This window comes from Balaenoptera acutorostrata, chromosome 14, assembly GCF_949987535.1.
Source record: "Balaenoptera acutorostrata chromosome 14, mBalAcu1.1, whole genome shotgun sequence".
Lineage (NCBI taxonomy): Eukaryota > Metazoa > Chordata > Mammalia > Artiodactyla > Balaenopteridae > Balaenoptera > Balaenoptera acutorostrata.
The window spans coordinates 7,824,522-7,842,556 of NC_080077.1; the positions used below are offsets into that span (position 1 = coordinate 7,824,522).

Below are 18,035 nucleotides of genomic sequence, written 5' to 3' on the forward strand. Positions count from 1 at the left end.
ACCACGACCGGGCTGACTTTCCAGAAGGGCTGTGGGAGAACGGGCCTGCCCGCCACCCTGCGATCCCGGCCCCGGAGGCCCCGCTCCTGCCGCCACTGGGCCTCCTCCTCCCGGGCTGTGCTGCAGCGGGGCGGGGACGGGGTGGGCCGCGGCTGTCGCGGCACCGAACCCCAGCGTCGTTGTTTCCCTCTCCGTGCTGTCGGGAGGGGACCGTCCTGGAGGAGCAGACCTCTCCTCTCGGCCCCTGACCCCAGCACCGTCTTCCAAAGCAGCACCGCTCAGTAAGGCCATTAGGGGACAGGTGTTATGTACACCGAGGAGCACGGAAACGGCCGGAAGCGTGGGAACAGCACGGGAGCCCGCCGTGAGGCTCCGGCCTGGCCATCAAAGGCCCAGCCTTTCTTAGGGGCACGGACTGTCCCTCACACCCCAGGCTCCTCCCCGAAGCCAGCGGCCGGCTCCGATGGCTCTGCTTTGCCTGCACCCAAGCCGCTGACACAGAAGGCCGCCACCCAGGATGCTCCCGCCCAGGCCTCGATCAGGGGACAAAGCAGAGGAGCCCTCGGCCTCCACCTTCTCCTCCAGGGACCGGGGCTGTCCTCCCAATGGCCTGCGTCTGCCTCAGCTGCCCATGACAGCCTTCTTGTCCTCACCTGTCCCAGGACACAGGCGGCAGAAGCCGGGCATTATTAAATCCCCTACCTACCCTCCCCACCTCCAGAGCTCAGAGGGCCGAGCGTGCACGGATGCCGCCGCTGAGGCTGGGGCTCCTGGGACGGGGGCCGGCCCACGAGTGCAGGCAGGAGCCCCTTCCGTTCTATTCCTGATGACGCTCCAACGTTCCAGGGCGGGGTAGCCTCGCGACACGGTGTGGAAGCCTCGTCCAAGAGAACCCGCCAGCCCTCAGCTACCCACTGCCCTGTCCCCGCCAAGGGACCCACTCACTCACCCACTGCACAAGGTAGAGCACCTACGGTCTGCCAGGCTCTGCTCTGGGCACTGAGGACGCAGCAGTGAACAAACAAACAAACATCTCAGAGCAGAGATCTGTACTCAGCAAGGGAAACGCTGGACTGTATCACAGTAGGCGGGAAGTGCGACGGAGAAGATCTTGAGCAGGAAGGTGCGGGCTGTGACCGCAGAACCAGCGGTCAGGGATGGCCTCTCAGAGGTGATGTGAGCCTTGAGGGAGGGAGGAGGGCGAGCCCTGCGGACGGAGGAAGAGCGTTCCAGAGAGAGGGGCCGGCAAGAGCAGAGGCCCGGCGGGCTTAGCGAGGAGGCCAGCAGGACTGCCGGAGAGCCAGCGGAGGGAGCAAAAGGACGGACGCTAGAGGGGCCACGGGCCAGGGCACAGGGCTCTGCAGGCCCCGCCAGGACCGGGGCTTTACCCTGTGGGCCCCCGGAGACAGCCTGAGCCTGAGCAAGAGGCCGGGCCCAGGTGGCTGGGATGGAAAGGAGCAAACTCAGGATATGATTGAAGGTAGAGAGGAAAGGATTTGCTGACGGGCTGGGTGTGGGTATGAGAGCAAGCGAGGAGTCCAGAGGCACCAAGTCATTTGGCCTGAGCATCTGGAAGGACTGGCTTGCTCTTAACCGAGGGGACTAGTCTGGGGGCTGCTGTGAACCGGGCCACATCCAAAGAGCGTGTGGACAGCGCATGGGAGAGGGGCTTTGGAGTCAGCGAGCCCGTTCAAAGCCCGCCTCCATCAGCACCAAGCTGTACGCTATACATCTTCTAAGCCTTAATCCTCACGACTGCAAAATGGGCCTGCACCTGCCCCACCCCATGGCGCGGCTGTGCAGATCAGAAAGCCTGGGGCGGGAGGTAAGCTTTTCTGTAAAGGGCCCCGTGGTAAATGCCCGGGCGTACTTTCTGGGCCGTCTGGTCTCTGCAGCTGCTCCCCTTCAGTCCAAGCGCCAACACAGCCCTGGATGAGACGTAAATGAACACGTGCACCCAGCTCCCCATAGAGCTTCATTTCGGGACGTGGAAATTTTCGTTTCATCTAATTCTCATGTGTCACGTAATATTCTTCTTCTTTTAATTTTTTTCGACCATTTAAAAACATAAACCCCATGCTTAGCTTGCGGGCCAAACCAACTCAGGTGGGACACAGCAGATGGACTTAAAGCTCAGGCCTTGGGTCAGGGTGAGCGGTCAAAACAAGCTGTTGTTATGACAGCAGGGGAGAGAGTCCGATGACTCCTCCTGGTTGTGCACAAATGCACAAATTCCCCCTCTTGGATGACATGCGTTTCCCAGGCTGGTCTCTGGTGAAAATCCAAAACAGAAAAAAAGAAGAGACAGTTAAGGGAATTCCCTGGCGGTCCAGTGGTTAGGACTCCTTGATTCCATTGCAGGGGGCATGGGTTCAATCCCTGGTCAGGGAACTAAGATCCCGCATGCCATGGGGCAAAAAAAAAAAAAAAAATTAAATTAAATTAAAAAAAGAAAAGACAGTTAAAAGAAGAGACTCAGGACCATGGGACTCAGAAACACTCTATTTTGCTCACAACTGCCAAGCTCCACTGTGCCCAGCAGATAGAAAGTATTCAAGAAACAGTTTTTACATTGATGACTGGATCTAATTTTATGGGTGTGCCAGCACTGTGTGTGTGTGTGCGTGGGTGTGGGTGTGGGTGTGCATGCATGCGTGTGCGTGCGTGTGGGTGTGCGCGTGGGTGTGCGTGGGTGTGCGCACGAGTGCGTGTGTGGGTGTGTGGGTGTGTGTGTGTGCGGGTGTGTGTGTGTGCGCGTGTGTATACACACGTAGGGGTGTTCAGAGGGTCCCAGGAGCCCGGCCTGAAAAGCGTCTGTGTTCTCCATCTCCTGAGTGCACTGTAGCTTCTGTTTCCAGTTAGGGGCTGAACTGAGCTCTCCCACCCCAAACTCACATGCTGAAGCCCTAACCCCAGTACTTCAGAATTTGGAAACAAGGTCTTTAAAGAGGTAATCAAGTTAAAATGAGGTCAGTAGGTTGTGCCTTAAACTTATACATAGAGTTTCTTATTTATATAGAGGAGATTAGGACACAGACACACACAGAGGGCAGGGTGACCATGTGAATACCCAGAGGAAGGCGGCCGTCTGTAAGCCAAGGAGAGAGGCCTCAGGAGGAACCAGCCCTGCCAACACCTTGACCTCAGACCTCCAGCCTCCAGGACTGTGAGAAAATTAATTTCTGTTGCTTAAGCCCCGGTCTGTGGGCCCTTCTCTCCCACCAATGCACTGAGCGCGGACCAAGCACCAGCTGTTACTTCTCAGTCTCCATGCTCACCCGGTAAAGCAGGAAGCACTCTCTCCTCACATGAGAATCCAAGCTAAGCAACTAACTAACTTGCAGGAGCTACTTGGACGCAAAGCCAACGCCAAGCCTGACCCCTCCCTTCACAACCTACCCACCGGCCACCTCCAGCCTCATTCGCACCCGTGAACTGGCCTCTGAGGGGCTAGTATACATGGGCAGTTAAGGACGCAAATCCTGAGCCAGAAGAACTTGGTTCAAATGCCATCTCCGTGTTTCACCAGCTGTGACCTTAGACTGACTGCCTAACCCTCAGGGTCTCAGTTTTCCATCTGCAAAATGGGATACCAGGAGTATCCACTCCACAGAGTTGCCAGGAGGATTAGATGAGTTGGTATCTGTCAACTGCCTGGCACACAGTTAAAGACGTATCCGCGCCAGCTGCCACCCCAGGGCCCTGCACCTGTGGGCACAACTGTAACCTGCACGGTGACTCAGGAGGTGCGCTAGCGTCTCTCATGGTACCTGGCCTGAAAGACTTTCAGGACTGTTTGCATGGATTTTCTGCATAGCGTTTTCAGGAAATCCCAGGAAAGGCGACTGGCGTGGACCATGATGGGCATGAAAGGCAGTGAGAGGTCATGTAGGGCAGCCTGGCCTAGGGGCCGGCGCCCAGCACAGCCATGGGGTCCCCCTCCACGTGTCTCATCACTGCCCAGCTGCTCTGGGAGGCTGTGAGCTCCTGGAGGCCAGAGGCTGGGCCTCTGATCTCTGGATTAATTCCTGTAACAAAGTACCACGGGCTGGGTGGCTTAAGCAACGGAAATACATGGCCTCACAGGTCTGGGTGCCAGAAGTCCAAAATTCAGGTGTCGGCAGGGTTGGTTGCTACTGAGGGCCGAGCGAAGGCTGCCCCAGGCCTCCGTCCTTGCCCTGCGGATGGCCGGCTCCTCACTGTCTCTTCACACCTCTTCCCACGGTGCCGTCTGTCCCTGTGTCCAAATTCCCCCTTTTTATAAGAACACAGCCCTAGTGGGTTAGGACTGACCCCACTGACCTTGCTTGATCACCCCAGTAAAGACCCTGTCTCCATGTCACATTCTGAGGTACTGGGGTTAGTACTCCAACATGTGGATTTTGGGGAGACGAGATTTAACCCGTAACAACGTCTATACCCCAGCATTCAAATGTGGGGAAATAAATGAAGGATGGGGTCAGAGCACCGTTTCAGTGGTTCCAGTACAGCGGTCCGTTGGTATCCACAGGAGGCTGGTACCAGGGGCCCCCATGTGTCCTGAAGTCCAGGGATGCTCAAGCCCAGAGTCACCCCCCTCCATACTCACAGCTCCGCACCCACGGATTCGGCCAACCACAGAGCGCGTAGTACTGTGGTATTTATTGAAAAGAATTCGCGTCTAAGTGGACCCGTGCAGTTCAAACCCGTGTTGCTCAAGGGTCAACTGTACTTCAAGATCAGGGCTCAGGGTCAACTTCTTGGGGAACTTGACCCCAAGGAGAGAGAAGTACTGGGGTGACACAAATGGCGGGGGCAATGCCGGGGGAGGGAGCGGAGGCTTCCTCTGCGGAGGGCAGGTCTGAGGTAGCGGGTGCCCACTTGGCCTTGTTGTCATTAATCAGCAGCGGTGTGTTCTCCAACAGACAACCCACGACCCTGCTCCTCGGGACTGTCGAGAGAACAACAGAGCCATGCCCATGGTGACAGCACCCTCAGTGGGCTGTGCACGCCCCACCAGGTCCCCCAAGGGGACACGGGCCGGCATCCAGGGACTGCCGCGTGCCGTTCCCCTGCTCGGAGACTCACCGGCCATGTTTCCTACTGTAATTTCGCCCAGCAGTGTCTCCTTCTAAAGACTCTCTGAGAAGCCTCATAGCAACAAAAGCCATTTACCTTTCATTTAGCATTTTCCAAACTTTCTTGAACATAAGTCGTTTCCAATTTTTGCAGAACATCTGTCATAATCACACAGAACAAGTGTTCCGTGGGGCGCACTTCGGGAAATGCCGCTACACGACAATCCGTCCGTATGCCAACGCGATCTTCTAGTTCAGGTGTGATTTCGTTCATCCTGAGCCCCTCGCCTCTTGCCCCGTGCTTCCAGAACGAGTCCCAAAGCCATGAGGTGGGCAGAGCAGGACAGGCCTCGTCCCAGCAGCAGGGGAGGCGAGGGCGTCCCTGAGGGGAGAGTGACCGTCAGGCGTGTCAGAGCGCCATCAGGATGAGGAGGGTGACCTCACGTGTCAAGGTCACCAAAGTCAAAGAAAGGCTGAGGAACTTTCCAGACGGAGGGAAACTCAAGAGAGACACGGCAACTGAATTGGACAGGGTTCTGAATGGGGTCCTCTTAGTGAAAACGGTGTTGCCATGACAACTGGCAGGCCCACGTGGGTGTTCTGGGTCCGGAGGGCGCATTGTGCTCGCGGGGGGTGACATCCTGAGGGGCCTGGGATGACAAGGCACCAGGGAGGCAGCTCACTCTCGCACAGTTGAGGGAAAACAGTTCTTGGTCCTGTATGTTCAAATTCTTTGTATGTTTTGTCAACTTTTTTTTTTTTTAATTTGCAGCCAAGGGTCACAGGGTCTGCCTGGGAACCTGACCCTCTACGCACCCACCCCATGGGATCCGGCACCCACGTCACTTCCCCGCTCTGGTGGAATGAGGCTTGCTCCCCGGGCCGTTTTCTCCAGGACGGCGCTGAGACCAGCTGCCGGGTGACCTGCATTGTCACCTTGTCCAGGGGGGACGACCAGCAGGATCACTCAACTTTGCTTTCCTCTAACTCCGTGAGTATCAAAGTAACAGTACAAATTTCATTGAATTTGATTCACAAACTGGTCAAAACAAAATAGAGTAAGAGGTAAAGAAATATGAGTAACTAATAATGCACGGCCTAACTTTGGCCTTTCCCTCTATGTTTAGGGGAAACACTGTATTTCCCCCAGGGTGGTACTGACAACGACTTCCATGGGACTCTTCAAGTTCCAGGACTGTTCCAGCCTTACCTCTGCAGCCCCTCCAGCCCCTCCGTCCCCGAGCACACGGCGGCCTGTCTCCGGGCCCACCCCGGCCCAGAGAGGAGCTGCAGGACCAGCCGGCCAGGCCACCCCGCCCGGGCTTTGTGCAGCGAGCCACCCGGTACCCGTCCTTCCAGGAGGTACAGCAGCTCAGCCCTTCTTGAGAGACGCCGGCCCCACGTCAGCCACGTTCATTTGGGGAAATAAGAAGTCACGTCGTGAAGTCAGAGTCGCGGGGATTCTCCAAAGCTGGTGAAGGGGGTTTTGTCAATCTAAGCTGGCCAGTACCTTCCGCTCCCGAGGCACACCATCCCCTTGTGACCTGATCCCCTGGACGGGAGCTAAGACCTCCATGCCCACTTCTTGAACTGGTACAAAGGGACCAAAGAATTCCTTCTGAATGCCCGGGCGGCAGTCGGCCTCCCTAAAGGAATCGTCGGATGATCAGCCTGTCAGAGATTGGGGGAGAACTGGATTCAGCTGCGTTTAGAACGCTCTTGGCGGGAGCCGCCTTTCCACTCTCCCGTGGATTTCCTGGGCCCAGGGTTTGCCTACACCGTCCTGACCCTCCACTTATCCCATTCCTCCACCATTCAATGGACAGTCTCAAAAAAGCGGGGGGGGGCTTAAAAAATTTGGTTAAAAGGAAACTAATTAGAATCTTAAGAGATTCTAATTCCTATTTGCTGTCAGGGAGCGGTTTCCTAAACTACCTGTGACCACAGCTGACACGGACTGTTAGTCTGTTTGCAGGGGCTCAAGAAAAGAGCCTGAGCAAAAGCTTCACGCACACGGTCACTTCCCCATCCCTCTGCGGCCGGCATGAGCTGGGCACCAGGGCAGGTGACCCGAGGTGCAGACAGAGAGCTTCCCCACCATCAAGTTTACCAGCAGGGCCAGTGAGCACCTGCAAGTGCCCCTCCGGACAGAGAGGGCCTCCTGCGTCTCAGCAGGAAGGGAGTGGCTTGGAGAACAGCCCCCTGGACACAGTGTCCGATGACCAGCAACTCTGGCGTCACAATGTAAACGTTTATAAGACCCCCCCAGAGTGTCTGTCTCAGGAGAGACGTTGTAAAATCCTTAAAAATAAAAAAAAGTCACCCCAATTGGAAATAATCAGAAAATGAGGCGGGAAGGATACTAACTCCTGGAAGTCTAGTCGTTGACATTGATATTGACATTGTAGTAACTCCCTGTTTGGTCTGCTTTCACATTAATATCTAAGAAGCTCTCACTACGTGTCAGTAATTTCAGACGGAAACCAAATCTGTGCAAGAGAACCCCTCCTGCCCCCACGTTAGCTTGGGCCGCGCACCAGGATGCTTTCTGGTAGCATGGGATCTGCACGCATGGTGGTTGTTTTGGTCACAATACCCTTTCTCGGAAGGAGGAAGAATCAGGTGTGGACGAAGCTGACAGAAGCCCGGGGGCCTCGGGTGAGCACCGACACGCAGGGAGACTCCAGAGAGAAAGCTGATGTGCTGCTCGTGAAGGGTCGGCTGCCATCCGGACATGTAACAGGAGGCACAGAGATGGCATTGGGCGTGGCAACTAACCAGGCAGCTTTTCACGCTCATGGGGAAAAAGCAGGAACAACCAGTTAATAATTTATCTTTTATTCAAATTGTTGAATACTTCATATTACAGTAAATTTGATTGAAAAAAAATGAGGAAAGAAATCAATTTTTAAAAATACACTCATGTTGAAATCAAATAAGCCAGCCAAACGGAGTACAAACCAAGGAACCCTGTAGGTTGGTTTGCTTTCCAGGATATGAATACCACTGAGTCTATATACAGTTCTATAATGCAAGAAAAGTCATTCATTAAACACTTCAAGAAAGGAGCCAACAGCCGGGAAGGACAGTGGTCTCGCCCTCCCGTCCTGCAGACTGAGAGGCCGGCCTTGGCCGACCCCCCTCCCCACCCCCCCGAGCAGGAATCCACGTGCAACACTAGGGGCGAGAATCTGGCCCACTGGCTTTCATGCAATTTCCGTGAGTCACGCACTGTGCAAATTAAGGCTTCTTATAGGTCGAATAGTTGATAAACACTTTTTTCTTAAAAAAAAAAAAATAAGCACAGTAAAGGTGGTATCATGAGAACCTGAAGAGGTGAGACCTACACCCCCAAGTCCGGAAAAAAGTCTGACATCTCAACTCCATTCTCTCTCTCACACACACACACACACGCACGCACGCACGCACAAATCAATCTTTGGGTGGGTTGTTTGACTTCACCAGCTGGCGGAAGAAATACTGATAACTGTGCTCTGTGCGCCTAGGACTGAAGACGTCATGCAAAAAGCTGCAGCCGTTACTGACCGGAGGCAGACAGCAGGCAGACCCTCCAGAGCCCAGGCACTAGGGACCCACACGTGTGTGTGTGTGCACGCACGCGCCCTTACGAGACAGGAGCAAAAGGGAAAAGAGAGAGAGCGGCAGAGTCTAACCTAGAGGGCATGTCGTGGAGTTCAAAACCTCGTATGGAACCAGCCGACCGCCCCAACAGCCTCCCCGCTAAGGGATGGACAGATAGATTACCCCCTGCCGGCAGGAAAAAACTGTTGTTGTTGTTGTTGTTTTCCTTTTTCCCAAACCTGAGTAATTGTCAAAGTCAATAAATAGGAGGAGAGAATTAAATGCTAAAATATAATGATCAAATACCCTACAGGGCCTAAAGCAGCAAGGGTTTTCCGCAAACGCAGCCCTCTGTTCCGAGACGCGTCTGGCCCGGGCGCGGTAGGAAGCGCCCGGCGGCCACGTTCCATGCGAGGACTTGGGACTAAACACGGGGCCCCGGCGCCGCCCTCCAGCAGCTGGAGCGATGCCCCATCCCGGTGACCACAGAGAGCGGCACCCACCTCCTCACCCTCTCCCCCATCACCAAAACTCTTCCCTTTTGAAACAGTTTTTGTTAAAGGCAAAAATGATAGAAGCATCATGGAGTCGAAGTCTTATTTGGTTGGAGGTGCCGGCGGAGTCGCCGAGCGCACCCCGCAGTCTAGATGTGCAGGAGGTCCTCGTCGCTGTCGTCGTGGAAGGAGCTCACGGGCTTCTGCGCGGCCCGGGGCCTCCCCCTCCTGGCCTGCTCCACGCTCACCAGCCCCACCCGGTCGTCCGCTTGCTCCCGAAGCGCCTTCCTCGGCGGGGGCCTCAGTGGGTGCACGCCTTCAGCCCCGGCCCCTCTGCCCGGGTGCACTTTCACCTCCGGGAGGGTCAGCACCTCGTCCTCGCTGTCCTGGTCGTCCCCGTGCAAGGAGGTGAGGGCTTCGGCTTTCACGGACTTGGTAGTGACGTGGCCATTCTCCTGCCCCTCCTTCCCGGGCCTCGGCGACGGCAGCTGGATCTCTTCCATCAGCCACTCAGTTTCATTCTCGTCCGCCTCTTCCTCCTTGTTCACCTGCCGGGACACAGCAGAGACCGTGGGTCCACCTGAGACCTCGTCGGCCTCCTCTGGCCCCCTCCCTCTATGACCCACCCAGAGGCGGGGCCCTCCTCCCAGCCCACCGCAGCCATCACTGTCCCGTGTTCCCCCTCAGGGAGAAGGGGAGGGCTGGCGACTGCCAGCTCCTGCTGAGACCCAACCACGGCAGATGGTGTCAGGAGGCAGGAAGGCGGCCAGCGACAAGGCGGCGGTGCCGGGGGACAGGGCCCCTCTGCTCCAGGGGCCCTCGGGCAGCAGGGACAGGAGCCGCGCGGGGGACGCGAGGATGAGTGTAGTTGAGGGAAGGCTTCCAGAAAGCAGCTGGCAGCACACTCAAGAGCCACGAGTGCATTTAGGCCCTCTGGCCTCAGTTTCTAGACAGTTATCCTAAGGAAGACATCCAAATGCCAGAGGCACAGAAATTTTCATTACTGTCTTTTTTTGTAGAATAGCCAAAAAAGTAGAAGTAAGCTAAATACTAAACGCTGTAAGAAATCAGCTGCAACCACAATGAGAAAAACTTGAAGGAAAAAGAACAAAACGTGTGTTTGGGTTAAGAGCAGAGGGGCGTTTTCCCTTTGTCCATTTCAAACTTCCCGCGATGACAGGTTCCTGTAGTCGCTGACCGACATCATGACAACAGTGCGATCGCGTGCGTGCGCGCGTGCGAGTCGCCCAAGACCTCGGCAGGCATCAATTACCTTCGAGTATTTGTAGGACACGCTTGCGCTTCTCCGACAGCAGCTGGTGATCTTGCTCATCACCGTCTCCCTGGAAGGAGCCCCACGTTACTCCAGGCGAGAGCCGCGCCCTCTGGCTCCCGAGTGCCCGCCACCAGGGGGCTGCAGCCCCAAGAGCGAGCGCTCCCTCACCCACCACAGCAGGGCTGTATAAACCAGTTCAGCAGGAAGAACGCTCTAGAGTCAGACAGACACAGATCCAAATCCTGCTCCCCATTTTCAGGGTGTAAGAAGGGTCAGAGTGGGTTTCCCAGCACTTGTCCTTCTGCTTTTTCACGTCAATACGACGACCCACACCTTCCTGCCACCCCAGGGCTGCGCTGAGATTACTGGGCCAAGGGACGAACGCAGGGCCGGCTCATACCCAGACCTCCCGCCCCGATCCCGCGTCCCACTGACGGCCTCTCAGGGTCGGAATGGCTGCGGTCAGCACTCCCCGACCCTCTCTCCTTTGCCTCTGGCTCCTCGGGCAGGTGAGAGAGGCAACAGGCAGCCCCAGAGCTGGACCATCCCTGCGCTCTGGACAGGGCTGACCACACACAGAGCCCTGGGCCTCATTCATGCGTGACATGAAATCTGCTGGACGGTCCTGCTGCCTGTGAGTGACAAGACCTTTCACCAGCAAAGGGGAGCCAATGGAAGAGGTGTCACACCCGGTACCTAACAAATGCTCCCCTTTTAAAGGGCAGGCAAGTCAGCTGATCAGAGGGAAGTCAGCTCGTGACAGGTGTTTAACTCTCTGTCCATCTGTGGACACGTGCAGAGAGCCACATCCTGGGAACAGGTGGGCCAGGCCAAGGCCCGCAGAGCATCTGCCATGTGACCTGACAGGGTCCACAGCCCCGGTCAGACAGGACACATCGCCACAAGGACGCAGACGTTTACAAAACACAGCTCTGGGGACCGCTTCCACACTTTGGCTGCTGATGGGCTCAAAAAAAGGAGCCCCGATTGCGACTCTGAACCACTGGCCGGTCCCCCGGCCCACTCCCCTCTCCTTACCGGCGCTCCTTCTTATGCAGCAGCAGGGCGAGCAGGCAGCCGGTGAGCGCCACCAGCAGCAGGCTGAGCACGGCCCCCACGGCCTGGCTCCGCTCCGAGAGCCCCTTGCGCTCCTGCGCGTCGTCCCCGGCGCTCTCGCTGTCGAAGCCCACCCTGCGGGGAGGCCACACCACTCAGCCACCGCCACCGCCAGTGCCTAGCGAGGCCCAGCTCGGGCGGTGGCCCTGCCTTTGCAGCCCCCCCCCGCAGCGAGACGAAATCCACCAGAGGTGGAGGACAACAGCGGGCAAACGCCTCTGATGATGAGACTGAGGCAGGAGGACGGGGAAGGGCGATCCTCCGGCCACACGGCCCTTCGCCACTAAGGGGACGAGAAAAGCCGAGCTTTGGGCAACACGCCTCCCCCAGGCCTCGCTGATCCCGCTGCAGGGCCCCGAGAGCACAGAGGCGCTTCTGGAGCAAAGACTCAGGGACATGCTGGCCGCCCTTGTCTCCCGGGAACACAGCTCTCTTCTCTGGGAAGAAACAGTGATCACAGCCCAGCTAACAGCTTCTCCCTCCCAACAACTCATCTTGGGACACAGCCTCAATGCTCCTGGAGTTAAGGGAACACCGTGGGGCAGGACCCCACTTACCCCAGAGGACACACGGCAGAGGTGTACCAGGAGAAGAGGTACTGGCAGTCGGCGGTCTCGTGGCTGAACTCGGGGATCCCGTCCTTCACCAAGGGGTCACAGTGGAAGAAGATGGTGGAGGAGACAGATTTCGTCTTGTCTTTTCCACACTTGGAGGAAGAGGCAAACACCACATCCAGATCGCCATCTGTCAACAAGGCAGGCGCACACACAAGCACAGCACCATTACCACTGGTGTTTCAGTAGTGGGTCAAGTTTACCTTTTCATTGCCTGTAAAAAGTCTGCAGAGACTTAAAATCAGACATAAGGGTCCTTCATCAAATGTCCCAGATGAGCTCTCACAGACTGCTCAACACACATTATGGGGCCCCTGCCCTAAGTCAGAATGTGGGAAAGACTTGAACCTTGCCCAAAAAGAGGTCTGGCCTTTGTCCTCAGCTAACAATATGATCTGGAGGGGGGGCTGCCTACACGGTATCAGTCCACCTGGAGACCGAGCTTGACCGACCAACCAACCAGCCAGTCAACCAACCCACCAGTCAACCAACGAATCAGTTAACCAACCAACCAGCCAGTCAGCCAACCAACCAACCGAGTGATCAACCAGTCAAGCCTACGCAATGAAGCCCCAATAAAACCTCTGGACAGGGCTTCCCTGGTGGCGCAGTGGTTGAGAGTCTGCCTGCCAATGCAGGGGACACGGGTTCGAGCCCTGGTCTGGTTAGATCCCACATGCCGCGGAGCGACTAGGCCCGTGAGCCACAACTACTGAGCCTGCGTGTCTAGAGCCTGTGCTCCGCAACAAGAGAGGCCGCAATAGTGAGAGGCCCGCGCACCGTGATGAAGAGTGGCCCCCGCTCGCCGCAACTGGAGAAAGCCCTCACACAGAAACGAAGACCCAACACAGCCAAAAATAAATTAATTAATTAATTTAAAAAAAAAAAACAAAAAACAAAAAACCTCTGGACACTGAGAGATGGGTGGGCTTCCCTGGTCAGTTCCTGAGCTCGTGTGTGTGTGTCGTCACGTTCATGCTGGGAACACAACACGTCCTGATTCCACAGGGAGAAGACAACAGAAGCGCCTGGCTCTCCCCCAGACTGCACCCTACACACTCCTCCCACGGGCCGGCTTTACTCTGTATCCTTTCACTGTAACAAGCTGTAAGCACGACTACACAGCTCTTAGCTCTGAGCACCCCTCTAGTGAGTTATCACATCTGAGGCGGAGACGGAGCCCCCTGAACCTGCAGCTGGTGTCAGAAGTGAGAGGCGCTTGTGCGGACTCTGCCTTGTGCGGACAGCTTCGTGGTTGGAGACTCAAAATCCTCACGACCGGCCACCATTGGAGCACCGGGGAGCGCAGCGTGTGCAGCGACACGCCCGAGGGCAGCTGAGACCCAGCCCTGCGGGCTGGGCTCAGGAAGGCCACGCGCGTCCTCACTCATAACCGGCTGAGCCGTGACCCGAGTGGGCTGTCCCCCAGGCTGGAACGAGGGCACAAACTGGTGAGCCGGTGAGGGGCCGAGGTGGCAGCTCTGAATCTCAGCCAGAATCTCAGCCAGAGATGGGCTTTGCGGCTTCCCACTCTTGCCCACTCGGATGAATGCAGACTCTTGAAGGGCGTTAAACTGCATTCTTCCTGAAATGTGGACGAAGGCTTAAAACTAAACCTACTTCCTAGCGCTGGTGAATGAAGGCAGTGAAAAGGTCTGAAAACGATTTCATTAACCAAGAATAAATAAACGTGTGCACACAAGTGTGCATGTACACACAGACACACGCACCCCCTGAAGCTGGGGGGCCGCAGGAGGCCAGCTAGACCAGACGCAGGCCTCGTGGACGCGAAGGTTCTCACTCCAGTGGCCGGGCCCCTGACCAGGGCTGTGGCGTGAAGCCTGACCACTGCTGCAGGCGCACCAGCAGCAGTGCCCCTGGGTGTGAGGAGAAGCGAGCACGGAGCTGGGACAGGCCGGAGGAGGAGGACGGGGCGGGCGGAGGCAGTCCAGCAGGAAGGCCCGTGGAGAGGCGGCACGGGGCCTGCAGGGGCTCGTGAGTAATCTGATGGCTGGGTCTGGGTGCATTTGCAGGACCAGCTGCTAATAAAACGGGAGTCTGTCAAAATCTTCCAGGCGGTTTTCAAAAGAGCTTGGACTTTCCTTCTCTGCAGAGCAGTGGCCTTGGAGGCGTTTAAAGCAGCCCTTCAGTCAGTCAACAGACATTTACTAAGCACTTACTACAGGGCCAGGCCCTGAGGATAGCACCTCAAGAGAGGGCCCAACCAGCCACTGCACGACTCCAGCATCCGACCCAGAGTCACTGGAAGAGAACAGAGGACCAGCAGGCTGACTCCATGACAGGGAATCACGGAAGCGAGCCAGACTGGCCTGGCAGGTCTCTGCCCGGTCCCCCGTGGGCGCTGTCAAGTGCAGTGACCAGCTCGGTACCTGAGCACGGAAACGCCCTCTTCTAGGCTACACCTGCTCAGGGAGCAGCTGCTCCCCCTCCTCGCCGGGAATCTCTCTCAGCAGCCCTTTGAGGTCAAAGTCAGCTGGTTTTGTAAACACATTTAATTGTTTAAAAAGCGAATTCATTCACTTGGTTCAAAAATCAAATCATGAAATGGTATATAGTGAAAGACTAGTTGTTTAAAACAAAAGCACATGAGCTGCCTCCTGGAAACATTCTTTCAAGGTCAAGAAGGAATCAGGAAAGAAATAAGTGAGGGCAATTAAGAGGTACAAACTTCTAGGTACAAAATAAATGAGTCACGGGTATGAAGTGTAGAGTGTGGGGGAATATAGTCAATAATTATGTAGTATCTTTGTGTGGTGACACATGGTAACCAGACTTATCGTGGCGATCATTTTGAAATAGCGTTGTAGGTCAATTATACTTCAAAAATAAACTCACAGAAAAAGAGATTAGATCTGTGGTTACCAGGGGAGGAGGTTGGGGGGAGAGGGAATTGGATGAAGGTGGTCAAAAGGTACAAACGTCTAATTATAAAATAAATTAATAATAGGGATATCATATGCCACATGCTGAACATAATTAATCCTGCTGTATGTTACATTTGAAAGTCATTAAGGGCGTGAATCCTAAGAGTTCTCATCACAAGAAAAAATAATTCTTTTCTTTTTCTTTAATTCTGTATCCATGTGAGATGACAGATGTTCACTAAACTTGCTGCGGTCATCATTTCATGATGTATGTAAGTCAAATCATTACGCTGTGCCCTTTAAACTTATACAGTGCTGTATATCAATTACATTTCAATAAAACTGGAAGGGAACAAAAGGAACAAAGGAAAAGCTCCATCAGTGCAGCGGAATGCCCTCCTCCACACCCACCCGAATACTTGGGTCAGGTCTCCCTTTTCTTCTCATCCTTTTGACAAACCCGAAACCTCCTACCCTTCTACAGTAACATCTGAAGTTTCAAAATAAAGACATATTGTGACAAAAACCAAACCAAAGGAAATTGCGGACGTGGCCATGCACGCCCACCTCACCACCTCTGGTTTAGACCAAGTTTTGCTTGTTTGTTTAGGAGGTAAATCTTCCCTATAGCGAACCGCTCTGGTCTGACACACGCTGCTCAGTCCGCTATGACAAGCGCGTGTCAAGACACAGGATCGGACCCAGGGCTTTTGTGCTAAAACTGATCTGACGTTTCAACTGCAGGGTGTTCGTTCATGAAAATACGTTACAGTTCCTCCAAGGAAGTTAAACGTGGCACATGGAGGGAGAGAGTTACCTTGAACGTAGTATTTGGTTTTGTCAGAAGTCCCGACTTTCCTACTGAAGTGCTGGTCGTTGGGCTTCACCTGACAGATGTTGGCCCCCGAGCACGCGGGGTTCGTGGAGCTCGTGATGGAGGACAGCTGGATCTCATACAGGTACTTGTCCCCATTCGTTCTCATGTCCCCAGAGGCGCTGAATCGCCTGAAGAGACAGAAAAGGTCGGGTGATTCCAACGGTCCTTCAAGAAAGCCCTTTGTCACCTGGACCCAAAGCCCAGAATACGAGGCGGGGCTGCAGGATACTGCCGAGGGCACCACCTGCCGTCTCCCCGTCCTACTGCCCACACCTCCGCGCTCGGAGCTTTGCTGCCCTGTTCTCAGATGCTGTGCCCCGCACCATGCCCGCTTCCCCCTGCCCAGGCACAGCCCCGGACCCCGAGACCCACCCAGTGACACCGCTGAGCAACTGACTTTTTTATTCACAAACTAGTAAGCCCAGAAGTTCCTCATCGAAAATTGTTTCAGAAGGTTCCAGCTCCGACCCCTGGGCGAGGGAGGAGGGGCGACTTTATGTTTACACTCAGGAGAGCTCAGCATCTTTGGTGTCACACTCAATAGCTGAGTAGTGCTTGCCCTCTGTCTGAGCGAAATATGACGACTACCTGGAAACGGTAACTAAAACACACAAACACTTGGCCCTCTTTATCTCGCAGCCCTCGGCCGGGGAGACACCCAGAAGGAAAATGCTCCACTGACTTGAAATAAATGTCCCCGAGGCTGAAGCTCCTGCCGTTGGCCGGGTTGGTGATGGTCCCGTTCACCATCTGCACCTCCTGCGGCTTCACCGCGCAGGCCGCGCGCGAGTCCCAGCTGAAGTGGTAGGTGCAGCTGCCCATGTCGAACCTGCAGGCGGCACACAGACCACGGTCACGGCCACCCTCCCAAACCAGAGGACGCCGCCGGGCTAGGAGGGTGACTTACGATCAGGAAGATGCCCACCCAGCCCATCTGCCATGTGAAAAAGCAGGCAAGCGCTTACATGTATTCTTAAAATTTAGAAACTGTGCAACGTCTAAAAGCTGGAAAGATTTGCTCCTAGATTTTTGAATATTTGCTTTACAAGCACCTCAGACTCTCCAACTGATTCAATCCTTTGACAACAACCTGGGTCTCCCCTTTCCCAAGCCCAGCTTCTGGAAGGAATCGGGTGGTTCACAAACACAGCAGCTCACACGCTCCCTCTGCTGGCCAAAAGGTCCCCCCCACAGCCCCAGACACGGAGCTGCTCAGAGATTTCCAGGATAATCCAAGAGCAAGCATCCCAGGTGCCACCGTGCCGGCCGCGGGTCCCAGACAGGCTGCTTGAACAGCTGGCATTGGGTGGCACCAATCAACGCCCTTTTGGTTACACTGTGACGTTCAAAGCCGGAAGCCGGTGAAATCCTGCTTTACGCATGTCGCAGCCCCCATCCAGGGACCCCTCCCCACGTGGGGCAGCCCCGGCTCCACCAGGCCGCGGGTCTCAGCGGCCGGTGCCCCTCGCCGCCCCCAAGGAGAAACCACGGGGAGAAATTCCGACGGGGTCCCGGCAGGCCCTGCACACAGCTTCCCTGGGGGACCCCATCCCCTCACCTTGTGAACGAAGGCCGGCCCACTGTCTTCGCACAGGTCAGCTCGATGACGGCGGATGCCGTCTTATTGTCACCACACTGATGGCCTTTTGAATAAGTCACGATGACTCGGTCATCTGAAACACAAACGACTGAACTGATGCTATTTCTAGGGCATCGCAGGAGCCCCAGTGTCAGAAGTCAAACCTGTATCACGAACAAACGTCTGTGCCTCTGGAGACTCATTACACGGGTCCATCAGGACCGTCAAGCCTGGCGACCGCGCCTGGCCCGCGTCGCTGCCCGCACAGCAAGAGGAGACCGGGGTTCAGACCCCAGCCGACCCCTGCGCGCCGTCTCCTCACCTGTGCGGCCGGGAGGCCCCCGCAGCGTGCGGTCCGGGGCCGAGCGGGGAGCGCCCGGTGCAGCGTGCGCGCGGGGCCCCCCGCCGTGCGCAACTTCTGTGCCGTTTTAGGCGCTTCCCCTCGCGTTCCTCCACCCCACCCTGAGCCTCCCGGGAAGGACGGGGCAGGCGCCAGACGTCCACCCTCCAGCGTGACACTCCACACACCACAGCTCTGGTTTCCTCAGGCCTCCT

At 55.9% G+C, this 18,035-nt stretch overlaps 1 protein-coding gene across 1 annotated transcript in view; it reads right to left on the minus strand.

The window, feature by feature from the left end:
* Nucleotides 1-7,879: 7,879 nt before the first annotated feature.
* The window catches only part of IGF2R (insulin like growth factor 2 receptor), a 111,165-nt gene continuing 101,009 nt past the window's right edge, over nucleotides 7,880-18,035 (minus strand). Inside the window, exons 42-48 of the mRNA XM_057527505.1 lie at nucleotides 17,460-17,574; nucleotides 16,584-16,730; nucleotides 15,842-16,029; nucleotides 12,083-12,269; nucleotides 11,448-11,600; nucleotides 10,407-10,476; nucleotides 7,880-9,681 (exon numbers count right to left, since the gene is read on the minus strand). Of these exons, the coding sequence (XP_057383488.1) occupies nucleotides 9,283-9,681; nucleotides 10,407-10,476; nucleotides 11,448-11,600; nucleotides 12,083-12,269; nucleotides 15,842-16,029; nucleotides 16,584-16,730; nucleotides 17,460-17,574 (1,259 nt within the window). The 3' untranslated portion in view covers nucleotides 7,880-9,282. The remainder of the gene's footprint in view (nucleotides 9,682-10,406; nucleotides 10,477-11,447; nucleotides 11,601-12,082; nucleotides 12,270-15,841; nucleotides 16,030-16,583; nucleotides 16,731-17,459; nucleotides 17,575-18,035) is intronic.